Source organism: Leopardus geoffroyi, chromosome B1 (genome assembly GCF_018350155.1).
Source record: "Leopardus geoffroyi isolate Oge1 chromosome B1, O.geoffroyi_Oge1_pat1.0, whole genome shotgun sequence".
NCBI classification, from domain to species: Eukaryota; Metazoa; Chordata; class Mammalia; order Carnivora; family Felidae; genus Leopardus; species Leopardus geoffroyi.
In genome coordinates, this window is record NC_059327.1 from 48,449,434 (window position 1) to 48,467,977 (window position 18,544).

General features: G+C 47.3%; 1 protein-coding gene across 5 annotated transcripts in view; it reads left to right on the forward strand.

Moving 5' to 3' along the window:
- The window catches only part of PTK2B (protein tyrosine kinase 2 beta), a 125,781-nt gene that overhangs the window by 55,348 nt on the left and 51,889 nt on the right, over positions 1-18,544 (forward strand). For 4 of the 5 annotated variants that reach the window (XM_045461176.1, XM_045461156.1, XM_045461195.1 and 1 more), the window contains exon 2: positions 9,481-9,721. In XM_045461176.1, coding sequence (XP_045317132.1) covers positions 9,518-9,721 — 204 coding nt within the window. In that variant the 5' untranslated portion in view covers positions 9,481-9,517. Of the gene's footprint in view, positions 1-9,480; positions 9,722-18,544 lie in introns of those variants that run through there. The other variant, XM_045461185.1, reaches the window with a different exon arrangement.

Consider the following 18,544-nt stretch of genomic DNA (forward strand, 5'->3'; position numbering starts at 1 on the left):
GCTTCGTCCTATGACCAGCATCATATAAATATACATATTTTAACGTGTATTTATTTGGGGGGGGGGAGGGAGAGAGAGAGAAGGGCAGAGGATCCCGAAGCGGGCTCTGCACAGCCAGCAAGCAAGGCTCAAACCCACAAACCATGAGATCGTGACCTGAGCCGATGTCAGACGCCTAACCGACTGAGCCACCCGGGCGCCCCCAGAATTATATATTTTAAATAAAAATCTGCTTCTCCACAGGGCAAAGTTCAAATTCCTTAGCACGTTGCCACCATCTCCTCTCATTTCCCAACACCCCTCGCCGCCCTCCTCACCAGCCCTGTGTTATGTAATGCGGTTTCCCGATCGTCCTGAGATCCTGGGGCCCCCATAGGCAAGTGGTCTTCTGGGCTCCTCAAGCGGACAAGCATGGACCCCTGTCAGATCCCATATCACGCTGTGCCTAGTTTGTGTTTCTCTCTTTCCTCTTGACCAGATTATGAATCTCTGCTGGACAGGGACCCTCTTCCTTCTTCTGGAGCCTGGCATGGCCCCAAAAACATAGGAAGGCAGAAATGGGGGGAGGAGCAGAAGGGAAGACCAGGAGACGGGAGGGAGGAAGGAAGGAAAGGTGGGGGAGGGGGAAGAGAGGATGGGGAGGAGGGAAGGGGAAGGGAGGAAGGAGAGACAAAAGTAGCCACAGCCACTCATGAACTGGCCTACAAGGAGCAAGGTTGGGGAAAGCAGTGGAGCCCAGAGGCCACACAGGAGGTAAGCAGAATCTGCCTAGCTCTAGGGATCAAAGTCCTTGAACTAGTGAAAAGAACAGTAAGGAAGACAGGGTCATGAGTCTCTGTTGTCCCTTGGGTGGGGACGACCCACCCCTCTGTTGTCCCCCCCGGCTGACAGCCAGCCCCACATCAGCGGGCCTCTGGGCTGGCAGGTGCTGGCAACAGAATGATCCTGAGTGGGTGATGTGTGGGGGGACGGCGAGCTGCAAATGTGTAGAGCCTCAAGAAATGCTTTTTGAATTACATTGAATTATAGCTGGGGATAATCACAACCTTTCTGGTTCCTTCCTTAGAGAGGTGACGGGGAGGGATGCTCGGAGCTGAGTGGAAGGGATTAACCAAGTAACTGATTGGGCGGTCCCAGAGTGGGCACGGCGCTGGCCCCTCGGGAACCAGGGCTGAAAGGGCCTAGGCTCGGAGTGGGGGAGGAGCGGGCACCAGCAGGGCCCGACTTGCCCAGAAATGCAGGCCTGGCTCCCTGAGACTGCAAGGTCACTGCCAATTAGTTAAGTGGCTGCTCTCCACAGGCCTTTGCAGAGGAAAGGCATGTGTTCCCCATTCCGTTGATGTGGAAACAGCAAGAGGAAGTGACTCAGAGACAGAGTGGAAATAAAGCGTGTGTCTCATGACATTCTGGCTTCTGCTAGATCCAAGGGGCTTATGTTGTGACTGTCTCCCATGAGGCTTCCTTCCATGCTTCTGTGGTGTTGTCAGGACAGTCGATGGCCCTACATGCGTGCAAAGAGTGGGAGGTAGGGGTGATCCCTTCAGGTGGGCACGTGGCTGGAGGAAGGTGGGTGTTGGCGAAAAGGCACCCTCAGAGCAGTGGAGACAGAAGGGGCTGATCCTGGACTCACTAGGCCAGGCTAATGTTTTACAAGGAGAGACTGGTATTGGGTTTCTGATCCTGTCTTCTGCCAAGTCACAGGCACTTAAAAAATACATGTGCCAGGGAGTTTACAGAGGTAACCTCTGATTCTCCAGAAAATTCTGCAGGATAGGTAGTGTCAGCCTCATAAAACAAGAGAGGAAACTGAAGCTTAGCATGGTGACCTTGTCCAGATCACGCAGCTGGTAAATGGCAGAGACTTAAGGCCACCATGTTGCCCGACTCTGAAGTGCATTGTGAGTAATGCCCCAGACTTAAATGGCATGACAGCCTCAAGGACATGAGTTTTAAGCCTAGATCTGATGAGTCAGGTGAGTGTGCCTTCTCCCTGATATCATGCAATGGTCTCTCTCCATCCTCCCTCAGATCACGGGCAGAACTTTCAATCCTCCAGAGAAGGATTTTACCCTCAGGACTCCCACCATTCGCTCTGACATCTGGTTCTCTGAGAAGCCAAGCTCAATGTCATTCGCCAAAGACTATCCTTGTCACTTAATGAACAAACAAGCATTGGAAAACCAACAAAGGTAGAAAGGCATCATGTTAGAATAAGACAGCCCTTCAAAAATAATCCATTGGGCTTTATGATGGATTCTCTAGAGGGTCCTAATTTTTCCCATTTTGCCATGGGCACTGGCATCAAAGGCCATCATCCACCTACCTGCTCCTGCTTGGGAACTCCAACCCCTCTGGACTGATGTCTTCAGGCCTCAGAGCCAGTTGGTGGCAGAGCTGGCTACTACCCCCTAAGCATGGTGGTGGCAGGACGTGACGCCAGCCCTCTAGTCTTTGGCAGGTGACATTGAAGCTTGGCCTCTCAGAGAACCAGACGTGAGAGTGGATGCTGAGAGTCCTGAGGGTGAAATGCATAGTCTCGAGGATTAGAAGTCCTGCCCATGATCTCACAGTTTGTGAGTTTGAGCCCCGTGTCGGGCTCTGTGCTGACAGCTCAGAGTCTGGACCCTGCTTCTGATTCTGTGTCTCCCTCTCTCTCTGCCCCTCCGCCACTCATGCTCTGTCTCTCTCTGTCTCAAAATTAAATAAACATTAAAAAAAAAAAAAAAACCTCATGTGCTTGGAGCTGCCATGCCATGCAAGTCTGGGGCATTACTCACAATGGACTTCAGAGTGAGGCAACATGGTGGCCTTAAGTGTTTGCCACTTACCAGCTGTGTGATCTGGACAAGGTCATCTCGCTAGGCCTCAGTTTCCCTTTTGGGGGGTATGAAGCTATCATTACCCATCCTGCAGAATTTTCTGGAGAATCAGAGATCACTTACATAAATTTCTGGCACACAGTATGTGTCCAATAAAGACGTACGGTTCCACTCCAACGTCTTCAAGGGCAACATTGTATTTTTCTGTGATACTGATGCCTGTGACCCTGTCAGCTTCCCCTTCCAGGAACACAGCCCTGGGCACAGTGGTAACCCAGAGGCTCTGAAGGGATTTAAACCCTGCTTCAGGACCCCATCCTTTCAGCAGGTGAATGTCTTGCCATTCAGGAAGAGTATCATTAATTTTCTTCCTGACGACTTCAGGGACTCAGAGATTATGCAGGTTCCCGTACTACCCTTTACAGGTTTGGGCCAAGGCATTCTTTTAGCCAATCAAAACCTTTCCTGTTTTAATTTGAGCGCATTTCCTTGTGTTTGTTATTCTTTGACTTGGATTTGGGCAGATCTGGGTTGGGAGGCACGCTGGAGCCCGTGATGGCTCAGGTCCAGAGTTTCCGCGGGTGCCGGAGGAACTTCTCTCCTCTCACACTGCTCACAGGGGCTGGGGCAGGGATGAGAGGCAGGGAGGGATTACCAGGCTGGGGGGAGGGGGCCAGGTCTTGACTGGAAGCAGGGACGGCACTTTTGGCTCACAGGTTGAGAGACAAAGGATTTAAGGATCATCAAAATACAGAGACAAGCTAGTGATGAGAAATTCAAGTAATCAGGCAAGAGCTGGAGAAATAGACAAGTTCGGTTGTCAGAAACAGGGGAGCTACAGTCAGTGGGTTACTCTCATATCTCCCAACTCTGTGTTCAGTGACACATGTTGGTGGCTTGAAATCAGCCATAGTGGGAATATTTACACCATGGAAATTGGCCAATGCTGCAAATCTGAATTTACACACACACACACACACACACACACACACACACACACACCTCTCCCCAAGAGCCTTTGGAAGGGGGAACAAGATATGGGGACTACAGATAGTCAGACAAGGTTTTAGGAAATAGGCGAGTGATAACCATGATGATAAAGCCTTTCATTTGCACTCAGCTTTATTGCTTATGATGAATTTTCATTTACATGTTTGCACTTTGTCCTCACAAACTTTGTATAAGGCAAACAGAGCAGGGAGCATTACCCCAATTTTACAGGTGAGGAAAAGGAGGCCAAGAGAGGTTAAGGAGCTTGCCCAGGGTTTTAGAACTGGCCAGAAAATGAGCTGGAACTGACAAGAAGAGAAACTCGCACGTGATGTTAAGAGGTATGTTCTCCAAGACCCTGAAGGCAGGTGGCTGACGATTCCTTACATCACACCTTTCAGTTACTCTGCTTCAGGGAGTTTTGGGGGGATCCCTTGGCAGTCCATTGCAGATCAGCACTGACAGATGGGAGTTTGGGGTGCCCTTGAGGAAGTTTCCACGTGTCAGTGGAGATGTGGTACCACCTTTCTGGGTCTGCGTCTTTTGACCAAACACGTGAGTCCCCTCCGGAGACTCTCACAACTGAGACCAAGCTTGGGGAGGTGATGCTCCCTAAGCTGGAGGACCTCAGGATTCTTCATAGACTGAGGATATTCAATGCCAAGTTGACACATTCCTCCTCACATGGAGTTTGTGCCAACGTCAGTAATATCAAGAGATACTACCTTTTTCAAAGGCAGATGGGAAAGTGCGAAAAACTTTGTACTTGAATTCAGATCTGCTCTGGGATCCAAGTTTGCTACTCAACAAGCAGCAATCCTTGACCAGATGGCTTAAAAATTTCTTATGTTTTCTCATCTGTAAAATGGGCATACTCATCCATGCCCATCTCCAAGGAGATGCTTAAGTATAAAGCGCTTACATTCTTGGAATAAATATCTGGAGGATACTGCTGCAAAGGATTAAAGGCAGACCTGCAGGACTTAGCTCCAGCTGAAGGGAGAAGTAGATCCTGAGTGACTGAAATGGTTTTGCAGAAGCATTTCAACAAGAGCCATGTTGACCACTAGAAATGATGGCTCCTAAACCAAAGGCCTGGAAAAACTGATGAAGATAAGAAACCAGGGTCCTCGAGGCATGTTGGTGGTGGCCAATGCATCAGTCTGGGTGGGCTGTGTTCAGTCAGATATAGACTATGAATGTTTCTCTTTGCTCAGGGCAGAGGTGGAGGCTGGCTCCTGAACGGGCTGGTCGCTGCCCAGTCAGTCTGGGTAATGGGGGTCAACTATCCAGCTGTGGTTTCTCATCATTCCATTTTTTTCTGAATAGACTTTGTTATTATTTTTTTTTTTTGGCACAGTTTTATGTTCACAGCAAAACTGAGAGGAAGGGGCAGAGATTTCCCATATACCCTCACCCACACTCATGCACAGCCTCCCCCACTATGGCTGTCCCCCCACCAGAGTGGTACATTTACTACGACAGGCTTCACATCACTGCCACCCCCGGCATCCATAATTTACGTTAGGGTTCACTCTTGACGTTATACACTCCATGAGTTTGGACAAATGTGTAATGGTAGATAGCCATCATTATAATATCACACAGAGTATCTGCAGTGCCTTAAAAATCCTCTGTATTCCGCCTGTACATCTCTTCTTTCCCCCAGCCCCTGGCGGCCACTGATCTTTCTACTGTCTCTCTAGTTTTGCCTTTTGCAGAATGGAATATAGTGGAAATCAAACAATGTGTACCCTTTTCAGATGGGCTTCTTTCAGTTAGATGCATTTAAGTTTCCTCCCCGTCTCCTTGTGGCTTGATAGAGCCTATCTTTTTAGCACTGAATAATATCCCATCGTCTGGATGTACCACAGATTATTTACCCATTCACCTACTGAAGGCCATCTTGGTTGCTTCTGAGTTTTGGTGTTATGAATAAAGCTGCTATAAACATCCATGTGTAGGTTTTTGTGTGGACATAAGTTTTCAACTCCTTTGGGTAAATACTAAGGAGCACTATTGCTGGATCGTATGGTAAGAATATGTTTAGTTTTGTAAGAAACCGTCCAACTGTCTTCCAAAGTTTGCACCAACAATGAACGAGAGTTCCTTTTGCTCCATGTCCTGATCACATGCTTCCAGCCTCTTGGCTGCTCCAATTTAAAAGCACCACATTTCATTGACTGATGGCAGCTTCATACGTTTGATTTTTTTTTTATGTTTATTTATTAGTTTTGAGAAAGAGAGAGCACAAGTGGGGGAGGGGCAGAGGGAGCCGGAAACACAGAATGCGGAGCAGGCTCCAGACTCTGAGCTGTCACACAGCGCCCGAGGCAGGGCTCGAGCTCACAACCAAGGAGACCATGACCTGAGCCATGGCGGTCTAATCCCTTCCTCACCAAGCACCTCCCCACCACCGCCCACTGCCAGACTTGCCCTGGCCTCTGTCCCATGCAAAGATTTCTAACTCACCTGCTCTATCTCTGCCCCTTCTTCTGCCTGTCAGAAAGGGCTCCTCTGCTTCACTCTTAACTTCAGCCAATGGCTCACAGAATATGTGAAAATGGGGGTGCCCGGGTTGCACCAGATCTTTTGCATTTTACTGACATGCTATTTCTACTTGGCTATTCTCTCTCCAATTCTTCCCCCATGTTGCAGGGAGTCCCTGGGGCATCCCCTGTGTGCTCACTGGCACCAGCACCCTTTGGATGAGAGTGCTGTCTGGGCCAGGGGGCATCTCCTGAAAGGCAGCCCACCCCCTTCATCGTGGACGCCTGGAAGCCATGCATTGTGACCTACAGATGTGGGCGTAGCCCTTCTCCCCAGCTCGGAATCCATGTCCCCACTAGGCAACATGACAGCACTGATTGTGCCCCTGGTTTCCAAATGGCTTCTGGAATACAGGCCCTTTGACTTCCATCCAGTCCGTGGGGATGGACGCCATGTGCCACTCCATTTCCTTCTTACCCCAACACCTATTTTACAAAACTGCATCATGAAGCCCCTACCTGAACACTAGTCTATACGAATAGATACCCAGTGGTCATGGGGCCCCTGGCTAAATAGACACAGCATTTCCTGAATCTGGGACCTGTTATGTGTATGCCTAGTGCTGTGTGTGTGTGTGTCTCCATGACTAGAGTGTATGGTCTTTAGGGGCACACCTTCCCTCCTCTTCATATCCTGTAGCAGATCTGTCATTGTCCCATCTAATAGCCCCTTGGGCCTTGACATTCCAGTATTCTCCTGCTTACTTCTGCCTACCAACATTTGCATCTTTTTGCCTGCGACTTTCTCTGGCTCCTGAGTCCGCTCTGCCCTTGTGTAGAACTGGCTGGCAATGCTAGGAATGACGTCTGTAAGAAAAGGTGTATAAAAAAAAAAAAAAAAAAAAAGAGGTTAGAGTGGGAGAGAACCAAACCATAAGAGACTCTTAAAAACTGAGAACAAACTGAGGGTTGATGGGGGATGGGAGGGAGGGGAGGGTGGATGATGAATATTGAAGAGGGCATCTTTTGGGATGAGCACTGGGTGTTGTATGGAAACCAATTTGACAATAAATTTCATATATTAAAAAAAAAAAGAAAGAAAAGGTGTATAAATACCCCCAATCCTCCTCCCTGCCCCTCCGTTTGTGGAGCAGGTCCACAGCACGTCTGCAGCAAGTCCCAGCTCCCAGAGTCCCCAGCAGGACAGCACTGCAGCTGCCTTAGTGACAACTCCATTGACAACCCTCCTTTGGCTGTCTTCCCTTCCCTACCATGCATTTCCCACTCCCTCAAAGGGCTTCCCAGGGTTGCCTCTCAAGCTATTTCCTATGGACACCTTGTTGAGAGTATGGGGGAAATGGAGGTTCATGCACAGCACATACCAGAGTATTGGCACACAGGACATGTTCAGTGGATATTTATTGAAAAATAGCACAGGGACACCTGGGTGGCTCAGTCAGTAAAGCATCTGACTTCAGTTCAGGTCATGATCTCATGGTTCATGAGTTTGATCCCCACGCTCTATCCCACAGCTTCATATCCTCCATCCCCTGGCTCTCTGCTCCCCCTCCACTCTCATTCTCTCTCCCTCTCTCTCAAAATTATAAATAAATAAACATTAAAAAAAAAGGAAAATGGCATGGATACTTCTAGAATATACATACTAGCCTCTAAAATAAAGGAGACTGGATATTCTTTTCTCCTTCTGTCTTGTCTCAAATTCTGGCTGCCCTTGAGGACTGAGACTGGTGTTCTGCCCATTGTCTGGCCACCCCTGATGGAAGGGACATGCCCTGCTTTTCCCTCGTCCTCACAGCATCTCCTTCGTGCCCTCATGATACACACTGGCTACTTAAAAAAGGGACAAGTCCTTGAAGCCAATGACTGTCAACATTTTCCCTGCTAGTGTCCAGCACTGTGTGAGTAGATTACCATGACTTTGGTTCCGCTTCTAAAATCTTGCCTCCACAGTTGTGTTTTCACATTGCCAGTTCCATTCTTTTGCCCCCAACTGCTGGTCTAAAAACGTCCCCCTGGAATTACAGTGTCTTGTTAGAGGGAAGATAATTTTTCTGTAAGAATTAGTTCAGAATGAGAGCTAAGGTTAGTCGAGAAAGGTGGCTCCCGGCCCAGGCTAAGTGTTAGAAAAATCCTTGGAAACTTAAAAATGCCAGGTCTCCCCACAGGCCAACTCAGTGGCCATCTCTGGGCACAGAGCCGGATTTAGGCTTTCTTAAAAGCTTCCCAAGGGATCCTAATGCGGAGCCAAGGTTGACACCACCAGCCTGCAGATAAAACTTGCATTGTTTCCTTGGGGTGTTCCTGCTTTAGAGCAATGAGAAGTAAACCCTATAGGGTTGTGTTGGATCAAGAGGACAGGAGCTATTTTGCAGGGACTCAGAGAGAGCTCAAGATTCCTAGGATTCTCACAGTCTATGGAAGTGTTGACCAAACTGTCATCCAAACTGGGCTGGATCTTCTAGGGTCCCAGCCCAGTCCTCTCCCACCTGGCAGAGGACCTCCCACATTGAACTGTGGGAGTGCTATTCCTCTTGAATTCTCCTGTGTGCAATGAACCATGTGCTGTATGATGAGTTCCTGTGGGACTGAGGCCTCCTGCCCAGGAAGTTCGGGTTGGCAGCTGCGGGTGGGGGCAGACAATGCCATCAGCTCATGGACAGGCCCCCCACCTGGGCCCTTTCCTGCCTTCTCCATTGAGGCTCCCTCCGGGCCACCCATTCTCCGATTCTGCTTCTTCTCTTGTCCCTGTTTCTCTCCTGCTATTTTCTACTGTCTCGCTCTTTGCTTTTTCTGCTCAGCTGTGCCTTGGAACCATGCTGTGGCCGCCTCCTCCCGCAGCTGCGCTTGCAAAATGTGGGCCTCTTGCCTGGAGTCAGTGTGGGAGGAGAAATGTGATGGAGAGAGGGGCTTCTAGAAGAGAATGCTCTCAGCCCAGGAACTCAAGGTCCCGGGGTTTTATACCCGGATGTTGATGCAAACTGCTCCTTTGTGTTTCAGCTTCCCCCAGTCAATAAAGCTGGATGCCTTTAAGGGGAGTTTTTGAGAATGGGAGCAAGTGTGGTTTGCTGGGTCCTGGAGCTTGGTGGGTGCCGTCCCTGGGGCATGAGGCATGGGGGCCTACTCGGACTCATTTCGGGGCTGTCCCTCTGCTGTCTCCACAGGACTGAGATGTGCCGGTCCTAGCTGCCGCCTGAGAGAATGTCTGGGGTGTCCGAGCCCCTGAGCCGAGTGAAGGTGGGCACGTTACGTCGGCCTGAAGGCCCCCCAGAGCCCATGGTGGTGGTTCCAGTAGATGTGGAAAAGGAAGACGTGCGGATCCTCAAGGTGTGCTTCTATAGTAACAGCTTCAACACTGGGAAGAACTTCAAGTTGGTTAAATGCACTGTGCAGACAGAGATCCAGGTAAGTGTGGCGGGCTCTATCCAATCGTCTGCCTCTGGTCTGTCTGTCCCCTTCTGGGGCAGCTGAACAGCCCTCCTTCAGCCTAGCAGGCTCTCCTGTGTCCACTCTCTGGGATGGGGACACCAGGAGAGACACTCTCAGCCTGTAGCACCAGCTCCCCTCCCTGGGGGTCTGCAACCAAGTTCACTGGGGGGACAGATTTTATAGTCTTCATTTGAACCCAAGATCATTTGCCTTATCTTTAATTCATCTCATTTCAACTTATTGAAGATTTATCACATTTGAAGCCCTGCAAGGGACATAAGAGCCTCCATCCTCAAGGAGTATACACTCTGACAGAATTGGGGTTAGAGATACATGCAAGTGATGACATTGAAAATTGAACAAAAATGGTGTAAGACATATGCTTAGCGCTTAGAGAAAGGAGGTTGGAGGATGATAATGAACTACAGATGCCCTAGACCAGGTGGATGGTTGTCAGGCCCTTTCCAAGACAAGGCTTCAATTGGCTCATTCTCATCCAGGGTCATGGAGCCTGTTTTGCAGGTGTGGGTGTCCACCATCATCCAGGCACCTAGATGCCAGGAAGCCAGTTTACCTTAAGCAGATGTATAAGAACTTGTCGTCAAAGGCAGACCTACAGTACACTAATTTTAAACACATGCATTTATAGAACAATTACTTTGTACAGCCTATATCCATCCCTCAACACACATTATCTCATTGAATCCTCCCAAGAACCCCATGAGATAGATACACTGAGGATATCCCTTTTCACTGCCCAGTGTATCCCTTTCTGATGATGCAAAAGAAAGCCAGATTGGTTTTCAAAAGGTGCCTTGGTGGGTTTGTCATTTGAACAAACGAAACACAGGACTTTGGGGAAAACTAACCAGCTTTGAGAAAGCTGGATGAACTCTTTCCAATCCCTTCATCCCCGATCCTTCCCCTGTCCCAAAAGTCAGTATCCCCCAAACTCAGTGTCTCTTCTAGTTGGTGCTGGAAGCAGCCACTCCACATTTTTCTCCTTACCTGCCTTCTGTCTATTACAGCACAAGCTATGTTTCAATACGCCAGAGCAGAATGTAATTGATTGAGTCACTGCCTTGGCCAGTTAGCACAGTTGATCACGGTTCAGTTATTCCCTGTGCTCCCTGTAACTGATTTGAAAGTGCCTTGTTTGCTCATCTTATGGTTCCAGCAATCTAGGTAGTGTTGTGTCCTCAGAATAAGCGCTGGGTACCTTCTTCCAGGGAGATGTTTTCATATCTCCTTAACTACCTGCTTCTTGAGACTTCCTTTGGGTATATTATCTTTGCAGTTGGCTGATGTCATCCACTGTGGGTTTTACTAGTTTAATTTTCAGAAGTTAACCTGCCCTCTGAGTTTGGAGGGGGTGGGGCACCTCCTTGCCCTTTACGCTGAAAACCTAAGAGCATCTGATTGGTCTAGATTAGGACTTGTTCTACGGAGTTATAGTGAAAAGGGACACCAAAAGATAGGTACTTTCCAACAGTAGGGAAGAGCAAGAACAAAAGCAGGAAGGCTGCTAAATAGTGAGTAGTTCAGTTGGGGTAATATGTGTAATATTTTGAAAAGTGTCAAAGTTAAGATCAGAAAGGAAAGTTGATGGCAGTTAAGGGAGGGCTTAGAATGTCAGGCTGAGAAATTTGGACTTGGACAGGCACTAGGGAGAAACACAAAGTTTTTAAGCAAGAGAGGAGCTATCCTGGAGCTGATGATGTGCTGAGTGCATAAGGGAAAAAAAAAAAAAAAAATATATATATATATATATAGTGGGACTATAGAAAAGAAAATGGGACCCAAGCTTAAGAAGAATGGCTAGTACTCAAAGCATTATCTGGGTGTGAGAGCAAAGGTAAAGAAGAACAAAGAAAGAAGTGATGGCCTTCTAGGAGTTTATGTCCAAGCCTTAGATTTGCCTATTTCCAATCTGCCCTGCAGGCAAAATGGCACCTGCTTATTGCAAACAGCCATGGCTTTAAAGCCAATTTGGGGCGCCTGGGTGGCTCAGTCGTCTGAGCGTCCAACTTTGGCTCAGGTCATGATCTCGTGGTTTGTGAGTTCGAGCCCCACGTTGAGCTCTGTGCTGATGCCTCAGAGCCTGGAGCTTGCTTTGGATTCTGTGTCTCCGTCTCTCTCTGTCCCTCGCCTGCTCATGCTCTGTCTCTCTCTGTCTCAAAAATAAATAAAACATTAAAAAAATGTTTTTTTAAGCCAACTAGACCCTGAGCCAGAGACGACTCCACCTTTATAGGTTATATGACCTTAGGCCCAATACTTAACCAACCTGACTTCAGTCTCCTCACTTGGGGATTATGCCCACCTTAGTCTTGTAAGAACTGAAGTGGTAGATGAGAAAAACCTATCAGACAGTAGGAGCTCGATCATTGGAAGCTACTGATTAAGTGAATATTAGGTCATTTCCCCCACTCAGAAGTCCAAGGATTTTTAATTGCTCATAGAATAAAGTTCAAGTTGTCTTCTTTTAATGTTTATCCACTTCCCTGTCCTATTTTCAAAGAGAGAAGTAAGATGGCCAGATTGGTGTTTTTGAACAGTATATAATATCCTGCAAGATGTTAAGAGTATGTCCAGGAGAAGGCGTTTTATGGTCAAAGAAGTCTGGGAAATGCTTGGTTAAACAATTCCAAATAGATTCTTTGTGACAGGACTTCCCAGAACCCTTAAATATGCTGATATGTGTGGTAAATCACTAAAAAGGGGCCACAGAGGAGATGTTTTCTTAACTAAGTCATTTCTTATTATGCCTAAGAAACCCTTCCTTTAAAAGGTGGGCCACTAGTTCTCTGGAAAATAATTTGGGGATATGTTTTCCCTCAACTCTGATAGCAGCACAAAAAGGGCAGGAGAGAGGAAAGGCTGGGGACATGGATTAGGGAGCTGTGGCCATAGTGCAAGTGGGAAATGATGAGGGCCTGAACTAAGGGAGTGGCATTGGAGCAAAGACAAGTCAACACATCTGAGTACATCTAAGGAGGCAGAGTTAAGAGAATTTGATGATTAACTGGATGTAGGGAGGGAGAGAAAGGAAGGAGACAAGAATGACTCATGCGTTTGCTTGGTTAACTGAATAGGTATCAGAGCCCTTCATTGAGATACCAACAGAGACAGGAAGGTTATGTTCTGAGATTTCAGCTTTATATGTGTTGTGTTTGATGTGTTTATGAAACGCCCCCATGGAGGAACATGGGCCTGGAGCTGGGGAGGGAGGACGGACCCAGAGAGAAGGATTTTGGAGTCATAATGCAATGGGTATGATGTGAATGGATGGGATCACCCACAGAGAGTGAGTAGAGCAAATGAGGAAGAGTTATAATCAGGAAACCCTGGGAAAGCAACTTCTAAGAGGCTGATAGAGAAAAAAGGTTAGATGAAGGAAAAAGAAGAATTATCCAGAGAAAGATGAAGAGAACCAAGAGATTAGGCAGGGGATACAAAGGTGGAGGAAACTTTGAGGAAAGAGTGGTTAGCAATCTCAGACACTCAGAAAGGTCAAGTCAGATAAGGCTAAAAATAAGTTCGTTGGCTTCAGTAACAGTGGCCATGTTCTTTTGCTGGGCAATTTCAGTGGAAAGATGGAGGCAGAAGCCATTGTGAAGTTAATGGGAGAGTGGAGACAGTGAGTATAGCCAATATTTCAGAGGGATTTTGACCGTGGAGGGAAGGAAAGAGGAGAAGGCAAGAGGAATAGTGTTATCGGCAGAGGGAACAGCGTATTTCCAGCACAGATATATCAGCAGAGGATAGGAGACTCAAGAATGAAGAAGAGGGAGGTGTCAAGAACGCCATCTCTGATTCAGGTAGACAGGACCTGGAAGGTCCTGAAGTGGGAAGGCATATGGCAGGTTTGAGGCTAAGAGATGTCCAAGGTTGGCTATTTAAACTATGCTAAAATTTTTTGGTTTCATCTCATCTTTTGTGTGAAGCCACTGATTTAGTAGTTTAAACATATGAATGGCATGAGATTGCATTTTTAAAAGATCACTTGAGTTACATAGTGGAAAATATGTTGGAAGAAGGCAAGAATGGTTGTGGGGAGATGTTAGGTGGCTATTGAAGTGACCCATAGGAGAGATGATGATAACTTAGATTAGGAGTATAGCCATTAAGGTAACAATGATGACAGTCATGGTGATGATATGTTGATGGTAATGGTGGTGATGGTGGTGGTGATGGTTGCGGTGATGACATTGAGGTGATGGTGGTGATGATGATAGTGTTGATGATGATGGTGATGATGGTGGTGATGATTATAATTGTGGTGGTGATGATAGCAGCTAACACTTTTGAAAGGACATCATATGTATTATCTTACTCAAAGGAACTTATCTCAAAGGAACTCTATGAAGCACATACTATTATTATCTCCATTTTGTATATAAGGAAACAAGGTGCCGAGTAGTTAAGCAAATTGCTAGCGAGTAGCGGAGCCTGTTTTCAAACCCATCACCACATCTCCTCAGCCTGCACTGTTAACCATCATGATCTATGGAGATAAATTATTACTATCTAGAGAATTTAGGAGATATGAATGAAAGGTTTTGAGGATGGACAGGAGATGCAGGAATGAAGAAGATGAAGGTGGCAGCCCTGGTTCAGGTGAAGAAGGTCCCACTCCCTAAGATAAAAAACATTTGAGGAAAAACTGGTTGGAGAGGAAGCAGCTCACAAGTTCAGTTTGGGACCTATCAAGTGCAGTTGAGATGCTCTAACATTTTCACATGAAAATGTGGAGCAGACTTTTTGATTCACAATTCTGGAGGAGAGAATGGGGCTGAAGATGAACAGTTGAGTGTTGTCAGCCTCTGGGTGGTGGTTGGAGACATGGCTATGGGCGAGATCATTAATGAAAGAGTCTTAAATAATGTCTTGGTTCATTCCACTAATATTTGTGGAATACCCCATGCACCTGGCACCATGCAGTTACGGCCTGGGAGTATCATCATACTGCAAAACAGATGCACCCCCTGCTTTCATGGGGCTTCTAGGCCAAGGGTGAGCTGACATCGACTCACACTAGTCAATGAACCTTGACAAATGGAGGCAAGTGCTCTGATAGGAAGAAAGAGGGTCTGTGAGAGCGTTTTAAAATACAAAAGAGTTTGGTCTAAACATCAAGGAACAGCTCTGCTCTTCAGAACCCGTTTGTGGACACTGTGTACAGTTGCATACAGATCCAGACCCAGCTTTCCTGCCTGAGACTCTTGGGGAGTGCCCCCCCACCCTCTGCTCCCGACTTCTTCCTGCACTCTCCTTCCCTAGTGGGGCTTTGTGCTTGGATGGGTTTTTCTACTTCCAGCTCCTGTCTTCTTTCACCATCCTCCCCATGCTCAGTTAGCCAAGCACTTGTCCTTCCATAAGAACACATCTGAAACACTGACACCCCCACATAGCTGTGTCTGATCCAGTAGAAACAACAGAGCATCACCCTGGCATGGTCCATGTGGTAGCACATTTCCAAAACAGTTACCGCCATGTGCACTTGCTGATTTCATGTTTTCCTTCTTGTTCTCAACATCTTTCTATGCGAATGCAATAGCCTCCTGATGTTTTCTCTGGGCTGTTAAAAGCTATGCAAATAAGTGCTGGCCCTTGAGCCTAGGATCCAGCAGAAAGCAGACAGGTGTTGAAGGGAAGGGAGTGAGTGCCAAATAAGAAATGTATTTTGCTCTTCTTGAGTTTTGGTTTCCCTTCTGTTTGGTATTCATGAAAAATTCTGTTTGTTTGGAAGCTCTGACTCTCTGTTGCAAGTGGAGGCTTATATCATTATATATTTCTCTAACATGCTAATTTGCTTGTCTGGGAAAGAGGTTAAGATAACACTTTGTAAACAACTAGCAGAGTGCCACCCAGGCGTGCCCACACAGGGCATCTCTCTTTGACTCTTACTAGCTTCTCTTTTATTCCCATTCTCCCTTCCTCTCCTCTCCTCTCTCTCTCTCTCCATCTCTTGTTCTCTCCCTCCCTTCCCCTTTCTCCTCCCCCCATCCCATCTTCTTCTGCGTAGATTGACCTTACATCCTGATTTATGTCAGATAGTCCTGGTTTACACATACTATCTAAAGATGATCATTAACAGTACCCCTGCCAATCTCAAGAACATCATGATTTGGAGGATAAATTATATGGTCACTACTTGTAAGCGCCATATTCACTCTTGTCTTTGCCGGGCATACTGACTTGCTGGCTCATGGTGTTTTCTCTCTCTGCCTGATGTCGGCTGACCCACTCTCTGCGTAGGCTTTTCTGCTCATCATGGGACTTCTGTGTCTCATACAGGAGGGCATCAAGCAGAAAATTAAGTACTTATCTGCAATATGGTGTGGTCACAAGAGTGCTGGGGGGGCCCACACCTCTAAAATCCTCTCCCTTGGCCAGCCTCTGTCATGCTGAAAAACCATGTTCAAGATTTATCCTTGTTTTGTCCTGAAACATCAGTCTACTAATAATCCACATTTACATCCCTGGGGAGAACAGAGACTAAGCCAGCATTTGCCCTTCTGCCTGGTCTAGCTGCATCCCATCCCTCACAGCAAGACTTCTAGGCTGCAGGGTTGGCCTGCAGCACGTCTTGCCTGGTGTGTGAGCAAGGCAGAATCTGGCCCCAATGTAACCTGCTCTGTACTCACTGACCTCCCCTATAAATCCAGTGGTCATTGTATATACAATACATTCAAGAATATTCCCAGAAGGATACATTTCAGATATTGAGACCCAGTGTCCCTGCCCTACACATGTTAGTTTCAAGTTTAAACCTGTCACTTAACCAGACACTGGGTACTATGGACTGAACGTTTGTGTCCCCTTCAACCCCACAAATTCATGTGTTGAAGCCCTAACCCCCAATGTGATGATATTAGGAGGTGAGGCCTTGGGGAGATGATTAGGACTAGATGAAATCATGAGGGTGGGACCCCCATGATGAGATTAGTGTCCTTTCAAGAAGAGGGAGAGACATCAGAGCTCTGTCTGCCATGTGAGGACCCAAAGAGAAACCAGCCATCTGTGAACCAGAGAGGGAGCTCTCACCAAAAACTGAATCTGCTGGCACCTTGATCTTGGACTACCAGCATCTCGAACCATGAGATATAAATATTTGCAGTCTGTGGTACTCGGTTACATCAACCTGAATGGACTACAGCACAGGGTCAGCAACCCCATGTGGTCAGAGGAGGTGTCTCCAGCCCCAAAGTTCATGGTCTCAGGTCTTTGTTCCCAGAGTAAGCCCCACTGCCCTCCTTCAGATGTCCCTGGGGGTGAGACCACAAGGTTGAAGTGCAAGAGGAAATCCTTGTCCCAGAAAGTTGCTGTTTCTAAAAGAAAGGTTGCCCTAAGGAGAATACACAAAGCCACGCAAGGCTAGTGCACCGTACTTAAGGACAGTCCCTGAAAACCTGAGAGGAAAGGGTTCAGCCAGGAGACCACAAAACATTACCACAGAGACTCTCACAGTGATATTAAAAAAGGCACATGAACAAGGACCTCCTCCTTTCTGCATCCCCTCCCCATTTCCTGCACTTGCTTACCGGGCCAGCCCACCCACCCACAGACGCCTGCAGAGGCGAACGCCAGGCAAGCACGCAGAGTTCTGAGCCTCTCTGTATTTATCTGGATGCCTACATTCATTATATCGACAAATTAGCAGTCAGGTGCCTATGCTTACGTTTCTATTTTTAATCTGGCAGTTGCATTGCTGAGCGTCCCTGTTAGACAGAGGCTTTTGTCACATCAGAATGAAAGCTCTCAGAGTGATAAGTTATGCTAACTTTTATTATTTTGTTCTTCGATCACTTTTTAAAAACTATCCCTTAGGTGTGTTGAGAACTCAGAACTTGTATAGCTGTTGTATTTGTTTCCTAGGGCTGTGGTAACAAATTACCACAGAACCAGGGGCTTATTAAACAGAAATGTGTACTCTCTCACCATTCTGGAGGCTGGAAGTCCCATATCAAAGGGCTGGCAGGACTCAAAGGCAGACTCTTCCCTGGCTTCTTCCAGCTTCTGTGGCTCCAGGCTTCCTTGGCTTAGGACTACAGGACTCCAATCTCTGCCTCTGTCTTCACATCCCCTCCTCTTCTCCCCTCTGTGCACCTCTTGTCTGTATGTCTTTCGGAAGGACACTTGTCACTGAATTTAGGTGCCACCCAGGGAGTCTAGAATGATCCCAGCTTGAGATCCTTAACTTAAGTACATCTGCAAAGACCCTTTTTCCAAATGAGGTTATATTCACAGCTTCTGGACTGGACATCTTTGGGGTCATCATTCAACCTATTGCAGCCATCAGTTAGGATCACAGTGTCTGTTGGTGGTACCCCCATTCCAGCATACACAGATTCATGTATATAGTACACAGGTGAGTGTGAGCACTTTGCACACATCTACACACCCACACTGAAGTGAAACCTAGGTGTTGGGAAATGACAACAGAGCATGGACTGATGCCACCTTTCCCCACCACTGTCGAGGATGTCCTGTGGCCACCCTGTGCCCTGGAAGGATGTTTCTTATGACACTGTCACACTATGGGATGCCATAGGTTGGTTACTTGACTGAATCTCACCCAGCCATATAGCTTGAAATTGGTGACCAAATTTATAGCACTGACTCCATGATCTCCTCCCATGCCTCCAGCTCAGGTGTCCACCTTGCTGTCTCCACTGGACATCTGACTTCGGCGTGAAGGATCATACCCAAAATCCCCTCCTCAAACTCTGCTTCTCTTCCGGTCTTTCCTAGCTCCAGTAACTGCAGCTCTGCTCTCTCCGTTGATCGTGTCTC